The sequence below is a fragment of the Rattus norvegicus genome, chromosome 14 (genome assembly GCF_036323735.1).
Source record: "Rattus norvegicus strain BN/NHsdMcwi chromosome 14, GRCr8, whole genome shotgun sequence".
Classification (NCBI taxonomy): domain Eukaryota; kingdom Metazoa; phylum Chordata; class Mammalia; order Rodentia; family Muridae; genus Rattus; species Rattus norvegicus.
This window is the reverse complement of record NC_086032.1, coordinates 7,403,432-7,423,588: the sequence shown is the minus strand read 5'-3', so window position 1 is coordinate 7,423,588 and position 20,157 is coordinate 7,403,432. Positions and strand designations below refer to the sequence as shown.

Sequence of the window (20,157 nt, the reverse complement as noted above, 5' to 3'; positions counted from 1 at the left end):
AGGGTTTTTTGTTTTCGTCATTTTGACCTAAGTGAGAGAGTCAGGTGGGAAGAAGGAAACTCAGTTGAGGTGATGCTGCCATAGAGAAGCCTGTGGGGCACTTTATGATTGGTGATAGCTGTGGGAGAACCTAGCTCACTCTGGACAGTGCTGGCACAGAGCAGTGCTCTTGGGTTGTATAAGGAAGCAGGCTGAGCAAACCAGTGAACAATGTTCCTGCATAGCCTCTGCCTCAGTTCCTGCCTCCAAGCTTCTGCCTTGGGTTCCTGCCCTGACTTCCTTCAGCAACCTCTTGTGGTAGGGACATAAAGCTTAAGCCCCAGCATGCAAGTTGCTTCTGGTCAGTGTATATTTCTTTTTTCTTCCTTCCTTCCTTCCTTCCTTCCTTCCTTCCTTCCTTCCTTCTTTCCTTCCTTCCTTCCTTTCTTTTTTTTATCACAGCAATAAAAACAAAGCTAGGACAAGTAGCACCTTCCCTCCATTCAGAAGATGTGTACTGAGGGAGGACCTAGTATGCACTGTGAAAGGCACTGGGATGCTGAGGTCAGCAAAGCCAGGGCCTTGACCTCATGAAGCATATAGTTCCTTTGGGATTCAGGGTTAAAAAGACAATGAAAAAAATCAAATAAACAAAACTCATGTAAGGAAAACAGACAAAAAAATCCATGAAATAATTAGCAATTCAGGGAACTGCTTAGAAGCCAGGTGAGGGGTCATTGTTGGGTGACTGAGAACATGAAGAGCTGAACTAATTCGTAGTCATTCTAGGCAGCCACTGGAAGAGGTGGAGTTTAGACTGAGATTCAGGTGAAAGGCTGTGGGAAGAGCCAAAGGCAGAAATCTGGAGACAGGTTAATGTAAGTGAAGACTGCAGGCATAAAGGAACTTGAGAGGTTCCAAACAAACAAACAAAAAAATAACAACAAAAAACAAACAAAAATCTGCTGTGGTTAGTGTGTGTGTGGTTGTGTGTGTGTTGGTGTGTGTGTATGTGTATGTATGTGTGGTAGGTAGGTGTGTGGGTGTGGTGTATGTGTGTGTATGTGGTGTGTGTGTGTATGTGTGTGGTGTGTGTGTGAATGTATATGTGGGGTGTGTGTGTGTTGTGTGTATGTGGTGTGTGTGTATGTGGTGTGTGTGTTGGATGTGGTGTGTGTGTGTGTGTTTGGTGTGTGTATGTAGTGTGTGGGTGTGTGTGGTGTGTATGGTGTGTGTGTGGTGTGTATGGTGTGTGTGTGGTGTGTATGGTGTGTGTGTATGTGATGTGTGTGTATGTGATATGTGTGTGTATGTATGTGGTGTTTGTGTGTATGTGGTGTGTGTGTGTATGTGATATGTGTGTGTATGTATGTGGTGTTTGTGTGTATGTGGTGTGTGTGTGTATGTGATATGTGTCTGTATGTATGTGGTGTTTGTGTGTATGTGGTGTGTGTGTGTGTGTGTGTGTGTGTGTGTGTGTGTGTGTGTGTGGTGTGGTGTGTATGTGTTGGATTGGAAGAGTTAGTGGACATCAGGTTCGAGTTAATAGGAGCCTGGTAGTCTCAAAGCCTGTGGACCATGAGAAAACTGGATTGTAGAACACATATAGTGCGAAGTCGATAAAAGTTTTAGCTGTAGGGTTGGGGATTTAGCTCAGTGGTAGAGCGCTTGCCTAGCAAATGCAAGGCCCTGGGTTCGGTCCCCAGCTCCGAAAAAAAGAAAAAGAAAAAAAAAGTTTTAGCTGTAGAGTCCCTACCTGATGTAAATGTCTCACAGCTTTCCTCAGCTTTTGGAAGGATGAAGTTTGGCGAGCACGTGTCTGCGTTGATTTGCAATAGAAGCAAACAATTCCAGCCGTGTGAGAACTGTCTTCTCAGCAGAGGATGACTGAAACTCAGTAGACAAATTAGAAGGATATGGGGCCTCTGCTCCTTCGAGTTTGCAGATATTTGATATTTGGATTTGAGGAAGGATTGGGTATCAGTGATCAGTTTTGTTATCAATGCGTCATGTACCATGATCAGCTTTGAGATCATGGGGTTCTGGGAGGAGACCCTGAGGCACCTGGCGTAAGACCCTAACGCAAGGTGGATCACAGCATCAAACATTGACTGATGGATGGTTCACTAGGTATGGAGCATGGTCAGATACCTGATAATTCACAGGGACAGAATTGTAGCGATGATGACACACTGTAGGGACTGGGGGGACCCAAGACAGAAATGACCTGGCTCCTCCTCTTTATTTTAAGATGGAGAAAGGACTTGATTCTTTTTCTCCAGATGTCTCTACTTCTCCACAAACACCTTGGTTAGTTTTGTAGGACTCGAGTTTGTTTTGTTGCATTTTGTTTTTCTTCCACACAGCAGCAGGCACGGCGTCCTTCCCCCCAGGTTTATAATAAATCATTTTCATTTGTTTGAATAATATAATTAGCATTGTTGAGATGACGTATTATGAAATCGTGCTACAGCTTTTCCAGGGGTTCAGTGGGCCCTGCACTCGCCCTGGCTTAGGCAAACTTAGAAGCAACTGATGCACGAAGGGTCATAAACTGTGTCTTGACACAGGCACACGTTTTCCACTAAGTCAGAAAGAGTAGGAAGGAAAAGGGAATTGGCTGCATGTATTTCCTTATTATTGATGGGAGCTTGCTAATTACCTTGGAAATCTTTAGATGTAATATTTTTTTAAGTTAATAAAATGCATGAATTTGAGAGGGAACCTAAAAAGAGCCCCAAAGAAAGAATTTGTTTGGCTGTAATACATTGTAGGTGTGTGTGTGTGTGTGTGTGTGTGTGTGTGTGTGTGTGTGTTGGAATGCTTATTTTATGGTCTTATTTAAATTTACAAGTTGTTCAGTCAAAGAAAAAACAGAATGGTGAAGAAATAAATTGTATATGTTGCAGTAATTTAAATACCAGCAGACAAAATTTACAGTGGTATAAATGAACATACTTATTTTTTAAATTACACACACACACACACACACACACACACACACACACGTACACGTGGGAGAGAGTTCAAGTAGAATGGAGCTCGCCTGCCTCATTACACTAGGTCAAGAGCTATGGAAGAAAAAGAGTTGCAAGTTCCTGCCCTCCGGGAATAACGAACTCACATCACACACCAGGCATGATCCAATCATGCACACACAGGGAGAGAATGTTCTCTCTGTCAGCTGTCTCTGCCATGGGAATGCCCCTTGGAGGGGAAGGTTTCAGTATGCACCCCAGAAGGGAGAAGGTAGCAACTGTGGAATTCCACCATAGAAAGGGTACTTGTAGACACAGCACGAGACTACGCCAGCGAGCCAACCAAAGTATGCAGTAGCTTGAAGGAGAGACTGAAGGAAAGGTTGGGGGTATCAGGATGCCTGCTAGAAGATGTCCAAAGTGACCCAAATAAAGAGATTAGAGCCCAGGGGCAAAACCACTGCTGCGACTAAGTGGAAGAATTACCCCAAAGGAGTTCAAGGACCCCAGCTAAGGGCTGTCGGAGCTGTCACCTCCAGGGAAGAGACACAGATGAGCAGGGCTGGCCCAAACACCATGTGACTTGTCACTGGACAGAACAGACGGATGAAGAGTGAGTAGTGAAAATGAATGAGGATGCTCTCATCTTTGAGTACAACTCAGAATTATCAAAATAAAGGCAACATGGAAATACCTTAGTAAGAATAGATTGTGTTCCAAGAGTTGATTCTCTGCTTGTACCCTCATATGAAGACCAGGGATGAGCTAACACTTCCCACCACTACCTGAATAAATGCTTAGAAATAAAGACTAGCAAGGGACTGGAGGAAGCTTTATATATATATATATATATATATATATATATATATATATATATATATATATATGTATATATATATATGTGTGTGTGTGTGTATGATATATGTATGGCATGTATATCATATACATATCACATATATGATGTATATATATGCTGTATGTATTAATTTTTCACCACATTTACTGGATTTACTAGGGTCTATTTCCATGAACAAATGCTTGTAGCCAAAAGCCCACCTCCTGCCCACCTCCCTCCTGCCCACCTCCTGCCCACTCTTGTATTTCTTCTGCCTTCCTAAAACTGCTGCTGATTCTGGGTGCCCATGGCTTGTTTTCGCTCTCTGTCGAGTGGATACCCTTTTTCTCCTTTGTACACAGTCTGAAATAATGCTCAGTGTACCCTGGATGTTGACCATAGTCCCCCATTCCTGCAATTGAGGGAGCCTGTTGGGGAAAGGAAATTAACCATGAAGGTTCTTTTTAGATTTCCTATTTTTTGTTTGTTTTGTTTTCTTGTTGCTCCTAAGCGTCCTCAGCTGCACAGCTCCTCGGCAGAGGAAACCCTCTGGTTGAAACTCTGGAGGAGGCAGAGAATGTCATCTTAAGAGATTTCCACATGTGCAAAACAAGCGTCTTCCAGTGAGGTCTTAAAAATAGTCGCCCTAAGCTTTAACATGTGTGGGAATTGTGCTTGCTCAGGTAACCACAAGCCAGGCCTGCACACGCAGGGCCTCAGCACTGCACAGCAGGCTCATGGGCCTAGGTGCTGATTGCTCGGTTTTCATTGCTGGATCCTCCAGAAATTTCCCACTCTGCAGCTCTACTCAGGAGGAAAGGGTTCTTAGCCCCCAGCTCCCTTAAGAAGGCAGGCAAGTACAGCACGCTCTCTCCCTTTGGGCATACCCTTGGCAGGTATGTGGCCAGCCTCTAGACGTCCAGTCAGTGAATCAATATGCATGTTTCAGCCCTCCTGTGACTCTCTGTGACACACACTCTCTCTCTCTCTCTCTCTCTCTCTCTCTCTCTCTCTCTCCCTCCCTCCCTTCATTTTCTTTTTTCTTCTCTCTCCTTTCTTCCTCCTCCTTCTCTCTTCTTCCTCTCTCTCTCTCTCTCTCTCTCTCTCTCTCTCTCTCTCTTTCCCCTCCCCCTCTCCTCCTCTCCCCCCTCTCTCCTTAAGAACAGTGGCGACAGAACACCTTATCCTTTTTCTTTCCTTTTGTTTCTACATAGGGAAATCCATCAGCTTGAGAATGGAGGAAAATTGTGACTCCACAGAGAATCCCCACAGCCAAGGGCGGCAGAATGCCACCAAGTGTGGGTGGCTGAGGAAGCAAGGAGGCTTTGTCAAGACTTGGCATACACGCTGGTTTGTGCTCAAGGGGGACCAGCTTCATTACTTCAAAGACGAAGACGAAACCAAGCCCTTGGTAAGTAGGAGAAAAAAGTCCTCAGGGATCCCTACAGTTGAAGGGGACTGAGGGGTCTCCGTCTCCCCACGGTATCTCTTCACAGGCATCTTGTCTCCTTCTCCTCCATGGTTTGCTTACATTTGGACATGACGAACTAGCTAATTGAGACTCCGGGGCAAATTACAGTGGTCTAATGTTAATTTTGAAGGGACAGAATGTCTGAATCCCTCAGGCAAACTTACTTCATGAGAAAATAGTATTATCTATTATTAGGGGACAGAGCTCATAGCCAAGGCAGCTCTTCATTTTTCCCCTTGGGAATAAGTTGAAAATCTATATTTTTAAGGGACACTCCATACATAGCCACACTCCTCGGGGGATAGTTTCTATGTTCTCTGTGGTTCCTTAGTGGTCATTTATTTCCTTGTGTTCTTGGCCACAAGTTTCAAGACTATAACTAGAAAGAAAGAAAGAAAAGAAATGAAAAGAAAGAAAGAAAGAAAGAGAGAAAGAAAGAAAGAAAGGAATCGATCTTGAGTTTTCCCAGCCACAGTCATTGCTTATCAACAAAGAGAGGCCTCATTACTGTGGCCTTCCCACATCCTTTGTCCACAGAGTGGGACATAGAAATGAGAGAAGTAATAGCATGTCCCTGAGGCCACTTCCTCTTGAGTTCAAAGTTCAAAGTTCAAGGTCCTAACTAGGAATTTGAATCAGAACTCGGTTTTAGTGTGTCATGTTCACAAAGCATGATAATTTCACAGGATTCTCATCCCTGTAATTCAATTACACAAAACACTGTAAGTTCATGCTTTAAACCCCAGTCATTTATTTGAGATTGCTACTAACTTTTGAGTATTTGCCAGAGTTATGACTTACGTTACTGTCTTCTAAAATGCTCATTGTTTATATAGCTATTTTATTTATCTATCTATCTTTATGTATACACACACACATATATGTATACACACCTATTGGTACTGCTTGTATGTACATATGTTTAGGGATGACGACCACTTGAGACTGGACACGCTATATGGAAGTTTCTCCTTGAAAAAACTGTTTCTACCTCTCTCAGGTGGTGACCACCTATAGCTCTTCATCTGGGAGTGGGACCTCATGGAGTTTCCTCCTCCACATTGTCACATCAACTGGTATTGCAGTTAGGCAGGTCTTACTCTGATGTGATATTTTATGCATGCAATTTCCAGAAGAGTAGCTCACGTACTTGGGAGGAGGGACCAGGATACTACAAATACAATATTCATGTGTGAATATCTCAAAAATTACATTATCAGTAAAACCTCATAGTCATCTCTTATCTGTTCTATTTTTATTTGTGTTTTATTCTTCTCTTGTATGTTACATCCCAATAGCAGTTTTCCACCTCCCCTTTTCCCCTGATCCACTCTTTCTCTGTTTCTCTTCAGAAAAAAAGACCAGGCCTCTCAAGGATCCCAATAGAACACAGAATAACGTGTTACAGTAAGACTAGACACACACCCTCATATTAAGCGTGAATGAGGCAACCCAGTGTGAGGAAAGGCAGGCAAAAGAATCAGAGGCAGCACCCTCCTTGTGCTGTAAGAAATTCCACAAGAACAACTAGCTATGCAACCATAACACACATGCAAAGAACCTAGCTGAGACCCATGCATGCTCCCCGAGTGTCGGTTCAGTCTCTGTGGCTCCTACAAGGGAGCCCTGCTTAGTTGATTCTGTGAGCTGTGTTCTTGTGGTGCCTTGGACACCTCTGAGTCCTGCAAACCTTCCCTCCTTCGTTGGGGTTCCCTTGTCTCCATCTAGTGTTCGGATCTGGGTCTATGCAACGGTTCCAATGGATGATGTCTCTCCAATAACAATTGGGGTAGTCCCTCGTCTACAAATATTTATGCTATTTACTATCCAGTGAAATACTTCAAATAACACTGACTTTATATTGTATTATGATTATAAAATTATTAGCTCTATTTTTTTTAGCATGAAGAAGAGAACGTTTAGGATGTAGTTTGCCCTATGTGGAAATGTTGGCGTGATTTAACTCTAGGAATGTCCAGGTTCGTGGAGCCTGGACCAAAGACCTCTGTCTGGGTCAGTGAATGAGAGTGCTTCATGCTGGTGGTCTAACAGTAGCACAGATCTGTCTGTGATTTGTCCTGACCAATCTGTGGGGAATGTGGAACTCATTCCCAGATGTTTGTTGGGGCTGTGTGTCCTTTCTTACGTCACTCTCCAGAGCTCCTTCTAGTTGCATAGCTTGCTTCACACCATGTGACATTCAGACTAACACATCGTTTTGAGTGTAGAGTCATGTACCAAATTTAGAGGAAGGACCATGTTAATATGCAAACAGTAGAACATGGGACATCCAACATGAAAACCCTGATGGGGAGGATTACATTGACTATCACTGAACTATGGGTTAAGAGCCAGTGTCCAATTTCCAAGATGCTTCTCTGACAAGACATTGGAAGGACTAGACAGTTCACTGGAAGGGATCCAAACTACGTGATTTCTCCCGGCATTGTCTATGATGGAAATAAGTCATTAGGGAGCAAGCAGAGAACTCACTTGCTCTTCTGGCTATTGTTGTGGTTCATAGGTTTAACAGCTGGGTAAGAGCATTCATTGTGTTTCTTCTTCAGTATCTTGCAGAGTGGGCCAGGCCTATTCTCTACCACACTAATTAATTATCTCAGCTCAGAATTGTACTCCCATTTAAAAGAATGAAGGGTTAATGACATTTAAACATTCTTGTGAGGTCTACAATAGGGTTTTAACTTTTTAATTGAACACATAGGCAAGTGTTCTACCACTGAGCTAAATTCCTGGGTCACTCAGTCCATCTTGCTCTCTACATTCCTCTCCCTCCTCCTCCTCCTCCTCCCCCTCCTCTTCTTCCTCCTCCTCCTCCTCTTCCTCCTCCTCCTCCTCCACCTCTCTCTCTCTCTCCCCCTGTCACACACACACACACACATACACATGTGCACACATACACACATATACATATGAACACACATGTAATTTGAAATGCAGTGTCCTAAGTTACCCAGATTGACTTTGAATTTAACCTGTAACTCAGGAAGGCCTTGAACCTGTAATCCTTCTGCCTCAGCTTTCTAAGTAGCTGGACTTACAGACTTGTATCTCCAGGCCAAATTAACAATAGGTCTTAAAGACTTAAATGAAAAAAATCCTCGCAAATGTTATGATGGGAAAACTATGTATTTGTACGTCTGTGTTTACAAACCAAACGGATGTTGCTGATGAGCAGCTAGACAAGAAGTGCAAATCCCAGAGTTCCTTGCTCCTCAGCTCAGCCTTGGCTCTCCCACTGGTCCTCAATTTTTCTCTGGACTGACCTTTCCCCAGAACTGGTTCTTGATTATTTATATTCAACTTCATTCTTCCAACAAGATGTCCTTGTTCTTCCTGTGTTTTGACTCCCAACTTTAAAGAGCATAGTGTATCATTGCAGGAGACCAGCTCCAATTTACAGCATTGGAAGAGCCAGGTGGCTAGTCTCACCCCATGGGCAGACAGGAAGCAAAGAGCTCAGACAGGACCCAGAAGTGTTAGGTAAGCCACACCCAAAGCTTCTACAGACCTCCAAAGCAACACAGCAGTGGACCAAGTGTTCAAGTACATGAATTTGTGGGGATATTTTTTTGTTTTGTCTTATATTATTCTAGTCAGGATTTCATGTCACCTAGCCTGACCTTGAACTTGCTGTGTCATCTTGGATAATTATCGATTGGTATTCCCTTGTCTTAAAATCCCAAGTGCCCACAATACAGGCATATGCCATCATTCTTGGTTTGTGGGGACATTTCACACTCAGACAATAGCAGCTCCATGTTTGTAAGTGTGGAGAGAGGGCAAGAGATTGAGAGAGATAGATGGGGTCATGTGCAAAGGATTCTGTGTTCTCTGTAGAGACTGGATTTCCCTCTGGACAGTGGGAATCAATTTCCAGACAAACCACCCAATCCTGTGTGTATCTTTGAATGAAATCTTGACAGTCCTCTCCCAATATATTGACAGCCTATCAATGACCCAATTTTCCCAATTAGGTTTATCTTCCATTCCTATCCTCAACTTTCATCTCTCAGAACTTGATGTACATCTGATTTACTGTTATCGTGGTCTTGATTAAGTGGACAGAGCATCATTTTATTCTCTTCCTCATCAAGCGTGGCTTCCCAGATGCCCAACCACCTGTCCAAGTTGGGGGACTTCAGAAGTCTCCTGTGTTTCCTTCTTCAGTAGAAGGTGGATTTGTTTCAGGGTCACCATTTTCTAGGTGTGGCTGACAGTGACTTAATGGCCCTAAGGCTTTCAGTCAGCACATTAGAAGCTCACCACAAAAGGAATAACGTACCTATTCAAGTTAAAAATACACAAAACTAAATATCTTTATTACATGTTACTTTTCTAAAAATGGATAATTAACCTTGCAATTTTCGCTCATTAGGATGAACTGTTCATTAGGATGTTAACTGTTGAGGACCAACTGGCTGCAAAGGAATGCAGGGGCAAACTTTATTTGCACACGGTTGAAAACTGTACGGTAGAGCTTGGTTGTTTCTGGAGGGAAAAAATACAGAAAAGTGATTGATCCATGAGGGTATTTATGTCCCTACCATCTTATCATGCATAGGCTAATGCTAGCAGCATTTTATATAGCTATGTTTTTCCAGATTTTGAGATTTATTTCCTATTTCAAAAATTTAATCTTACAGTAAAGTAATATCTACCTATGGAGGAAAAAAACTTTAAAATTAACTATATGGAAGATTATAAAAATACTTTTTCCCTCACTGTGCACTCCTAAGCTTTAGAACAATCACTTTTCAAGGATGTTTCAAACAGATTTAAACCAAATTCATGAAGATATTCACTTGGACGTCTCTCATTAATGATTATGACAGGGCTAGAGAGCTGACTCAGTGGTTAAGAGCACTTGATGCATTTAGAAAAAGACCCAGGTTCAGTTTCTAACGCCCACGTGGCAGGTCATGACTGTAAGTCTGGTTCCAAGGAACCAGGCATGCATTTGGGACACATACATGCATGCAGGCAAAATACTAATGCACGTAAGATAAAAACACAAAAATTAAAAAGCAGTCAACAGCTAAGGCTTTCGTTCTACCTATTTGACATGGGTATAACTATTTCTCAAAGAGGCAGTGCCATGGGTATGTTAATGATCCTATGGGACAATCTGTCTTCTTTCTTGAAGTCTACTATAACTTAAATAAAAACTAAGTTTTGCCTTGAGCCATGCTGGTGAATTCCCCCAGCACACTTCTATGCTACAAGGGCAGCGGGAAGCATTGATTTTTAGAATCTAGTGTGAGACTTCTGAGAAAATGGCCAAAAGCCAGACAGGCACCAACCCAATTAATATAGTTTAGGCTTTCCACCACAGATATTGATCCGCATGTGTGGGGAATGTGTTTTTTTTCTGGGTCCAATGACAATGACATTATATTGGATCACAATGGATTGTCCTAACTCAGAGTACAAGTCGCTGCTGACTATTGTAACCTGAGGGCTGACCTCCAAATGTGCAGAATTGATTGCTGATTAAAGAGCAAAGTCTAATTTTATACTTAATCAAACTTATGAGTTCGTGAAATCCAGAAACCTCTCAGGCACTTTCTGTTCCTTGTTACAAAATAGGAATCCAAAAAAGCCGGAGCCACAGCTTAGTGCTTAAAGTAATAGTGCAAAAGTGAGAAACGAATTTCACTCATAGATCTAAGACACACAAGAGACTTGGGTACGGCATCTGAGGCATTCGGTGCTTAAAGAGAAACATAGAATAGTATTGTGTGTCTTCACGAGGTTTTAAGGATTCTTTGGGGTTTTATAGAAATTGTTTATCAAGAGATAGGAAATGTGATTAATTCGAGTCATTTTAGTCCACAGTTCAGTTACTTCTCCTTGCTTACCTCTTTGTGCAAAGTGTAGTATTTTTTGCACAGGACCAAATGATTTTGGAGTAAAATAATTTGTTTTGAACTTTAGTTATCTGCTGACAGATGGTGACACATTGGGACAATGACTACATAGTGCGAGTTTTAATGTGCTTTTCTTGTCCGATGAGGGTTAAAGTAGACTAACGTACACATGGTCTTAGGCCGAGGGCTGAGCAATGGAGAAGAGATGAGAGATTTTGGTGGGTGATTTCACAATGCCCTCACATGTCATAAACAGAAACGCAGCACTGATTGTCCTTGTGGGAGTTTCCTTTACAGATAATATCCAGGCTATTCATGTCATTGATCATATCTAAACTCAAAGCATTGGTTTCTAGTATCTAGTGTATGGACAGACATTCTATAGGAGACAGAACGTACAGGTGGAGTATGTGTGTGTGTGTGTGTGTGTGTGTGTGTGTGTGTATGTCTGTCTGTCTATCTGTGTCTCTGTGTGTGCGCGCGCATGTGTGTGTCTGTCTGTGTGTCTCTGTGTGTGTTTGTCTGTGTGTGTCTGTGTGTCTGCCTGTGTGTGTGACTGTGTGTGTGTAACTGTGTATGTGTGACTATGTGTGTGGCTGTGTGTGAGAGACTGTGTGTGTGTATCTGTTTGTCTGTCTGTGTCTCTGTGTCTGTGTGTGTGTGTGTCTGTGTGTGTGTGAGTTCATATGTCTGTCTGTCTGTGTGTGTCTCTGTGTATGTGTGTGACTGTGTGTGTGTGTGTCTGTCTGTGTCTCTGTGTGTGTCTGTGTCTGTCTGTGTGTGTCTGTCTGTGTGTGTCTCTGTGTATGTGTGTGACTGTCTGTGTGTATGTCTGTCTGTGTCTCTGTGTGTGTCTGTGTCTGTCTGCCTGTCTATGTCTGTCTGTCTGTGTGTGTCTCTGTGTATGTGTGTGACTGTGTGTGTCTGTGTGTGTGTGACTGTGTGTGTGACTGTGTGTGCATGACTGTGTGTGTGATAGTGTGTGTCTGTCTGTGTCTCTGGGAGTGTCTATGTCTGTCTGTCTGCGTCTGTCTGTCTGCCTGTCTGTGTCTCTGTGTGTGTCTGTCTGTCTGTCTGCATCTGTCTGTCTGTCTGTGTATGTGTGTGACTGTGTGTGTCTGTCTGTGTCTCTGTGAGTGTCTATGTCTCTGTGTATGCATGTGTGCATACATGCACTTATTACTTTCTTGGTAAAGGTCTGAGCAGGTGAGAGAAATCTGCTTCCAGAAGCACTTTGCATGCTCACGCTGCCAGTTCTTTTGCACTTCTTAACTTTTGCTTCCAAATCCAACATGGCGTCCTTTCCCCCACAGCAGTCCAGGAAGGGAAATAAGAGGATTGCTGCATAGCTGGATAAGAGTATACCGGTCCTTGATTGCTCACATGCCCTTACTTAGATGCACTGGATCACTGTGGTAGTCACTTCTGTGTGGCCACGATAAATCCCATGACCAGATGTAAGTTAGAGAAGGAAGGCTTCACTTCAGTTTATGGTTCCAGAGGAAGGACTGAGGTGACCTGTCAGATGCATAGAGCTTACCTGATGGGGAGCAGCCAAGGACACTGAGCTTAAAACAGATGGTTAGGCAGAGGATTAGAAAACGGGGATTTCCTTCCTCCTCACGTTCTGTAAATTGGTTTTCTCCACTCTAGGCATTTGCCCAGCAAGCAGTTGACTTCAGTTGCTTTGTGGAGAGGTTCTCTAATCATCCTGCCTGGATTCTTGTGAGGCTTACCCAGTGGCCTCAGGCCTGGGGTAAACTATTAATTGTCATATTTTGTCCTGGTCCTCTGTAAAATATCTACCTTACAGATTGTGAGCTTCAAGTGTTTTAGGATGTAACACAGTGCCTAGTCTCATTAAGTTATATATATATATATACATACTATTGAGCCATTGTCCTACTGATACCACCATCACCACCACCACCACCACCATCACCATCATCATCACCACCACCACCACCATCACCATCATCATCACCACCACCACCACCATCACCATCATCATCACCACCACCACCACCATCATCACCACCGCTAACCTCTCTTGACAGAGAGCCCTGTCACAGGGAGAAGTTAGAAACCCTAGTATACACTTCATTAATCGTATAATGAAGAAAACTAACTTGATGGTTAATGTGTCTCAGCTTCACAAGGAGTTTCTCGGCCATGGTCATGCTAATTTCCAAGCAAGAGCTGGCACAGTTTCATTGGTGACGTGCATTGCCAACACGGAGATCCCGGCAGCTCTCCCAACAAAAGCAGGGCTCACCACTATCCTCTGCTCTCCCTGTTAAAATCATGGTGGGGCTCCTTCAGAGTTGCCAAAAACCATGGTCCTGATGGCATCCAAGAAGACTTAAGGAAGTCTCTTTGCAAAATTTCTGAGAAAGAAAGCCCTGGCTTTCTAGTTTCCTGTAGCACAGATGTATCGGCACCAATCCGGAAGGAAGCTGCAGGAGTCGGATCCCCCTTGAGATCCATCCCTTTCATTCGTGGCTGAAAGCTCTCCTGCTCATGGCGCAAGTCAACATATGGAGCCCAACCGTCCATGTTTTTGCTGTCTCATTAGCAGAGACGTCAGCATTTTACCTTAGGCTCCTAGCAGGGGCAGAAGTAAGAACAGGAAGTGAGAGGGTGGTGATTTCCTCTGAATGTTTATATTCTGGGTGGCGGGGGGGCGGGGCTTCCTCCTGCATTTCACTGCCCTTTGCAACTTCTCTTTGAGGTTTCTACTGCCAGTTGTTCTGCCTGGCTCTAGCTTTATCCCGTGTAAATCCAGCCTCCATCCACTTTCCCAGAACCGCTGCTGTGTGTTCCTTAACCCAGGGACAATTAATCATAATTACATACATTATAAATTTGAAAACTGTTTATGTATTGGAAAAAAAAAAGCCTTAAAGCAGAAGTTCTTGCTCTTGGGTTTTGGATTTTGGTGTATGATATGTAGTTTATTTTTGAGGCTCATCCATTTCATGTAATATATTTATTTATTTATTTATTTTTTGTTGCCTAAGAATGCGCTCTTGTGTCAGCATACCACACTTTAATTTGTTTGACAGGGGATGGGCCGTTGAGCTATTTTTCTTCTTAGCTATTATGAATAATTCTGTTATGAACATTTATGTACAGCTCTTTGTATGTGAACATAAATGATTTCATCTCTTTTAGGAGCGGAGTTGCTGTCATATGCTAATTATGTCCAAGTCTGAGGAACCACTCTGGCTAGTTTAATTGTGAAATTTTAATCTAGAATCCAAGTCTCTTATTCAGTTTAAAGTTCATCTGTATCCCTTCATACCTACTCCAGCATATGCCTGTTTTACTGGCTTGTTGTTGGTGGGGTTTTGTAGAAAAGAAAGCTATACTCTCTGTCTCTGTCTCTTTCTTTCTCTCTCATGTGTGTTTGTGTGTGTATGAGTTTGTGTCTCTGTGCATGTGAGTATGTGTGCATGTGTTAAGAGAGAGTGTGAGTTTACATATATGCATGTGTGAACATGTATGTGCATGTATGTGAATGTGTGTGAGAGTTTGTGTGAGTGAGAGAAAAAGACAGAGAGAGAGAGAAGTGGGTAGAAGATGGAGAAAGGTAGAGAGAAGGAAGGAGAGGAAGAGGGAGAAGGGGAGGCAGAGGGGAGGGATGAAGAGGATCTCTTTGGAGCCTCCTACACTGAGGCTGGCAGCGGGGGAGCATGGGATATCAGGGCCACATGCTTTTGTGGCGCTCACCTGCCTTCGTTGAATTTGTGGCTGGTGACCACTATCCCGGATGCTTTGATCGCTGAAGCTGAGAAGCATGAGATTGTGTCTGGTTCTCTGTCTTACCTTCTTGCTCTGATATGGCGAGTCCACCCTCCAGCTCCTGGCTCCCAAGATGCACTGCGTCACTGAAGGGCCTATTCTCTTTGTTGCGCTGCCTTGCTGGAATGAGGAATGCTAGAACTGTGTGCTAGAACTTTCTCTTCCTTTCTGCCCTGCACTCATTCTTTCATCTATGTCCCAGGTATGGGGCAGACATCCTAAGCACGTGACTGGCGGAGGAACAAGTTATAGATACTCCCTGGGGCTAGCGGTGCTCCCCGACTCCAGTGGTCCCCTCTCCACATGTTTGTCCTTGGTGTGTGCATGCTGAGGCTAGCCGTGGCAGTGGTGTGGCACTAAATTAGATTCCATTCTGGAACCCCTTAAACTTGCAGGCCTCTTGGAACCTCTCTGTTTCTGATTTTAGAGTCCAGGAACTAATTTTGCACAAAGTATAATTCCTATTCAGTATTGTACTCAGAATGACCATGTGGTACTTTTAGATTGTAAAGGTTATTATTAGTCATAGATAAAATATGTTTGAGTTTTATCCTCCAAGAAAAGTGGGGCTATCATTCTCTCATGAGCTAAATAACTATTGTTGGGTTGTCAAATCTATCTCATGATTAACTTGAAACAGCATTCTGTTTATGGACCATGCCCCTTCCTTTAGGCCCTCCCATAAAATTTTTTCATATTTGAAAATTTTAAGCTACTGAATATATTGTACTACTTATCAAATTTATTTTAATTTTTCCTACTTTTTGTCTTTTAACTCACCGCTCCTTTCTATGCCACAGTTATTGGAAGACATCAGCAGAGTCGATCTTTTTGTAGAATATTCCTTAGCTTATCTCTAGGAACCCAGATTCTTCATCCAATGAATCCTTTGGATATGGACCCAAATACAATCGAAAGATATGCTAAAGTTTTAAGCTCAGTGCGGATGAATAGATGCACACCTCCTGCTTGGTCAGTCATGGGGCTAGCAAGGATAAACTAATCCTGGGGTTCTGGGCTCACAGGTCTACACGTTTGTTCAATGTGCTGTCACCTTGGCCCAGCTTAAAGTGTGCAGCACTGCTGGATTAAATTAGTGTCACCCTTCGTTAGCTACACTACTTAATATTCATAACTTTCTACAGCGACGACAGGAACTACCAACACATCAGCAAGTGGGATGCTGGCACATTGTTCAGGCAGCCTGGCGGGGCCAGGTTTCACCGTCTATTTTGAAATGTTTTCCTAGATGCTGTTTTCTGATGCCATGAATTATATTTCTCCCCAGATTTTAAAGGAGATATGTTGCAGGTCACTCCTGCTCTTTGAAATGACAGTGCTGGCGGAGGGCGGGGCATGAACGTTCACCATTCTCGTTCATGATGTGTGTTGCCTTGCGTCTTTCTTCCTTCCATGTTTCCTCAGTTCAAGGCATGATGACGTTTCATTGGCTTCAAAATCAGTTTTCACTCCCAATTTCTATAGGTTTTGTTGAATATCAACGCCAATCTTGTTTTCTAAAAGTTAAATGATTAGGATTCTTGCAGAAAGATTATCTCTCAAACCTTGTCTGTTAAACTTGCACAGTGATATCCGCAGACCAGGAAGCAAAGATGGTTAGTCTTATAATGAAAGTTGATTGGATGATTGAATCTTAACTATTTCTTTGGTCTCTGCCAATTGGCACGATCATTCTGTCTTAGCAGTATTCCATTCCCCGGAGCTTGAACAGGAGGGAACCTGAATTTCATTTGTTCAAATCTATCGCATAATAGAAAGTAAACCTTGGAGTTTCCTTTCACATGGAGGAGTCTCTTGACTAATAAGGCCGAGAAGTATTTGCACTTACATAACAGCTAACGCTAAATTGTGTTTTTGGTCAGAGTTTCCAAAGTACATCCCCTGTTGAAAGGGCTGAAATAAGAAAGGGCCATGGTCTAAAATGATTCCTCTTCTCAAAATGGGAGGCTACTGACTTACCTCTCAGAACTTAAAACAAATTGAACATTATAAAGCAGGGACTGGAGAGATGGCTCAGAGGTTAAGAGCACTGCCTGCTCTTCCAGAGGTCCTGAGTTCAATTCCCAGCAACCACATGGTGGCTCGCAACCATCTGTAATGGGATCTGATGCCCTCTTCTGGTGTGTCTGGAGACAGTGACGGTGTACTTATATATAATAAATAAATCTTTTAAAAAAGTACAGAGCAAGCAAATAAACAAAGAAGCTGATGGGTGGCACACATCTTTAATCCCATTACTCTGGTGGCAGACACACAGCCTCATCTGTACAGGGAGTTACAGGGCAGCCAGCTCTACATCATGGGATCCTGTCTCAAAAACAAACAAAAATTAGAAACAACAAAAGCCTTATCATAAGAAAACATTTCTGTAACTATTAGGTAATCAAGAACTGGCTCGAGTTTCCATTGGTTGTAATCAATTGTCCTTAGTCACACGGGCAGCACGAGTTAGTTCTTGATTTCTCTAATGGAAGAACAAAGGTTTCTTTAGAACAGAAGGTTTGCATTCCCTTAAAGAGAAGGCCAAACTGCGTCAGCTCATGGGAGCCTGTAAAGAAAGGTTTGCAGCACCTGGAATGGGGCTAAGCAAAATGAGGGTTTGGCGTAAGTGCCCTCGTGCTGGAGCTGATGATCAATCATTATCTTAATCACCATTGGGCAGGTCATGCGAGGGCTGCAAAAGTAAATTTCATTAGATTTTAGTTTATTAGCATAAGCTTGTAAATTAGTTCCCACTTTATAGTGGCATTTATTTTATTACCATAAAATATTTTCGTTTTAGAATCCGCGAGAACCTGTTTTTCCTTTCAGAAGTATACCTATTAGTGAAATTTGACGAAGAGCGACGGCATTTTAACAGAGCTACGGTTGTACCCTGCAGACTTTCTAGGACTGGACTCCTTTGCCTTCCTTCTCTGTTCATTCACAAATAGATTTATGCTGATGGATAGCAATCAGGCGCTTGCTTGTTATAAAGTCAGCTACTATTTTGTGAAGCTCTGTGGTAATGAGAGCGCCCGTCTAGCATGGAGTCAAAACAGGTACGATAAACACTAACTAGATAAGGATGTGTTGGTGCTGGAGGTAGATAGAGACTCAGATAAAAAGCAAAAGTCAGTTCCGTGTAAACAGGCCTGAAGGATGAGGAAGGCTGTCACAGGAGAAACAGAAGGAAAGCCCTCAGGGGTTAGGGAATAGCATGGCCTGGGAATCGAACTCACTTGTGGACTAACTTTATTAGCTAAGGGTTCTCACTCAGACCTTCCTGCATCTTGGGCACATCCAGTCAGCCATTCATTGAACGTGAGGCACACACACACGAATGAAATCTCCACAGTAGTTTTCTGGTGCTTTCTAATCCTGTGTCAATAAGGTTTCCTGCCTACTGAATGCCTCGTGCTCTCCGTTAATATAATAGTTTTTGTCCCTTTACTTAAAGGGAGAAAAAGGAGAATCATGTTTCCTGCCCATCACCCCCTCTTTCCTTCTCTGGCCAGCCCAGCGATTGGGTGTGAAAATCGGGAGGCTCTCTTGTGCACTGTACCTGAACCCTGTAACCATGTGTTCGATAGCTCTTGCCATGTTGTATTTCCTGTCCTGTACAACTGTGACTTGAGCCCAGGGGTCCTCACGTATAGCACGGTGCACTGTCTGTACCTCATCCATTGCCACCAATGGAAGTGTCACGAACTCCTGTACAACAGGGACATATGGTTCTCTGAAGTGTTGAAAAGAGGTTCATTATGGTAGGGTTCCCCCCTTCTCAAGATGACTACCCTTTTACCTCTGAAAGAGCTTTAAACCAGTCATCAGGACATTAGAGGTACCTGATGTTTTAATGCGTTTCTCTGGTTACACAAACCTGCAAAGACAATGACTTCTGAAGATTCTGTCCTTAAAATAGTTCATTCCTGTTCTGCCCCATAGCATTTCTAATTTAACATTGACAATTATTTAAAACAGAGAAGTATATGGAATTGTCTCTTTTAAAGGCCACCGAGGTATTGTTGGACCAAACCAACAGCAGGATTAGGTTGCTGTGAAAGACAGCACTATGAGAGGAGTCACACTGTGCCTCAGAGACATCAGTGTGGAAGGAGCAGCATGTGGACTCCTCCCTCTAGCCCTGCACAGTGAATGCTGTGGTCACTTCACTGCAGGTGACTTGTGTTGGACTGCGGATGTGGCTGTGGTCCAGCAGGCTCAGAGTCCTAGCCCTGAGATGTAAAACCTGGATGGTTTTTTCATCCGGAATGAGACAAAGGTTGAGTTGGATGATGCTAACATTTCTAGTAGGTGTAGCTCTGGACGTACACCTTCTATCACTAATCTACGATTCTGTGAGCCTTCTAATGCAAACACAGAAATCTGAAAATATCCAAGAATAAGGCACTGTAGTGCTGCTAAGCTTATATAGGGAAAAGAATGTGTGTGTGTGTGCCCCCGAGTGTGTGTGTGTGTGTGTGTGTATGAGCATGTGTGTATGAGTGTGTATATGCATGTGTGTGTATGCATATGAGTGTGTGTGTATGAGCATGTGTGTATGTGTATATGTGTATGAGTGTCTGTATGAATATGTGTGTATGAGCATGTATGTGTATGAGTTTGCATATGAGTGTGTGTGTATGAGTGTTTGTGTATGAATGTGTGTGTGTGAATGAATGCATGGATATATATGTGTATATGAATGTGTTTATGTATGTATATGAATATGTTGAGTATATATATATATATGTGTGTATGTGTGTGAGTTTGTGTATGAGTGTGTGTATGAATGTGTGTATGAGTGTATGTGTGTGTGAATGAATGTGTGGATATGTATGTGTGTGTATATGAGTGTGTATGTGTGTAGGACTGTGTGTGTATGAGTATGTATATGTATGTGTATGAGGGTGGTTGTATGAATGTGTGTGTATGAGTTTATGTATGAGTGTGTGTATGAGTTTATGTATGAGTGTGTGTATGTATGTGTGTATGAGTGTGTGTGTGTGAATGAATGTGTGAATATGTATGTGTGTGTGTATATGAGTGTGTATGTGTGTAGGACTATGTGTATATGTATGTGTATGAGGGTGGTTGTATGAATGTATGTGTGTGTGTGCGTGTGTGTGCGTGTGTGCACGTGTGCGTGTAAGCACACAACTCTCGCTTATGGAGGCTAAAGGTTTAGCAGAGTGGTGC

The 20,157-nt window shown here is 42.9% G+C and overlaps 1 protein-coding gene across 2 annotated transcripts in view; it reads left to right on the top strand.

The window, feature by feature from the left end:
- The window catches only part of Arhgap24 (Rho GTPase activating protein 24), a 383,238-nt gene that overhangs the window by 64,849 nt on the left and 298,232 nt on the right, over positions 1-20,157 (top strand). For both annotated transcript variants that reach the window (NM_001393820.1, XM_039091823.2), the window contains exon 2: positions 5,007-5,203. In NM_001393820.1, coding sequence (NP_001380749.1) covers positions 5,027-5,203 — 177 coding nt within the window. In that variant the 5' untranslated portion in view covers positions 5,007-5,026. The remainder of the gene's footprint in view (positions 1-5,006; positions 5,204-20,157) is intronic.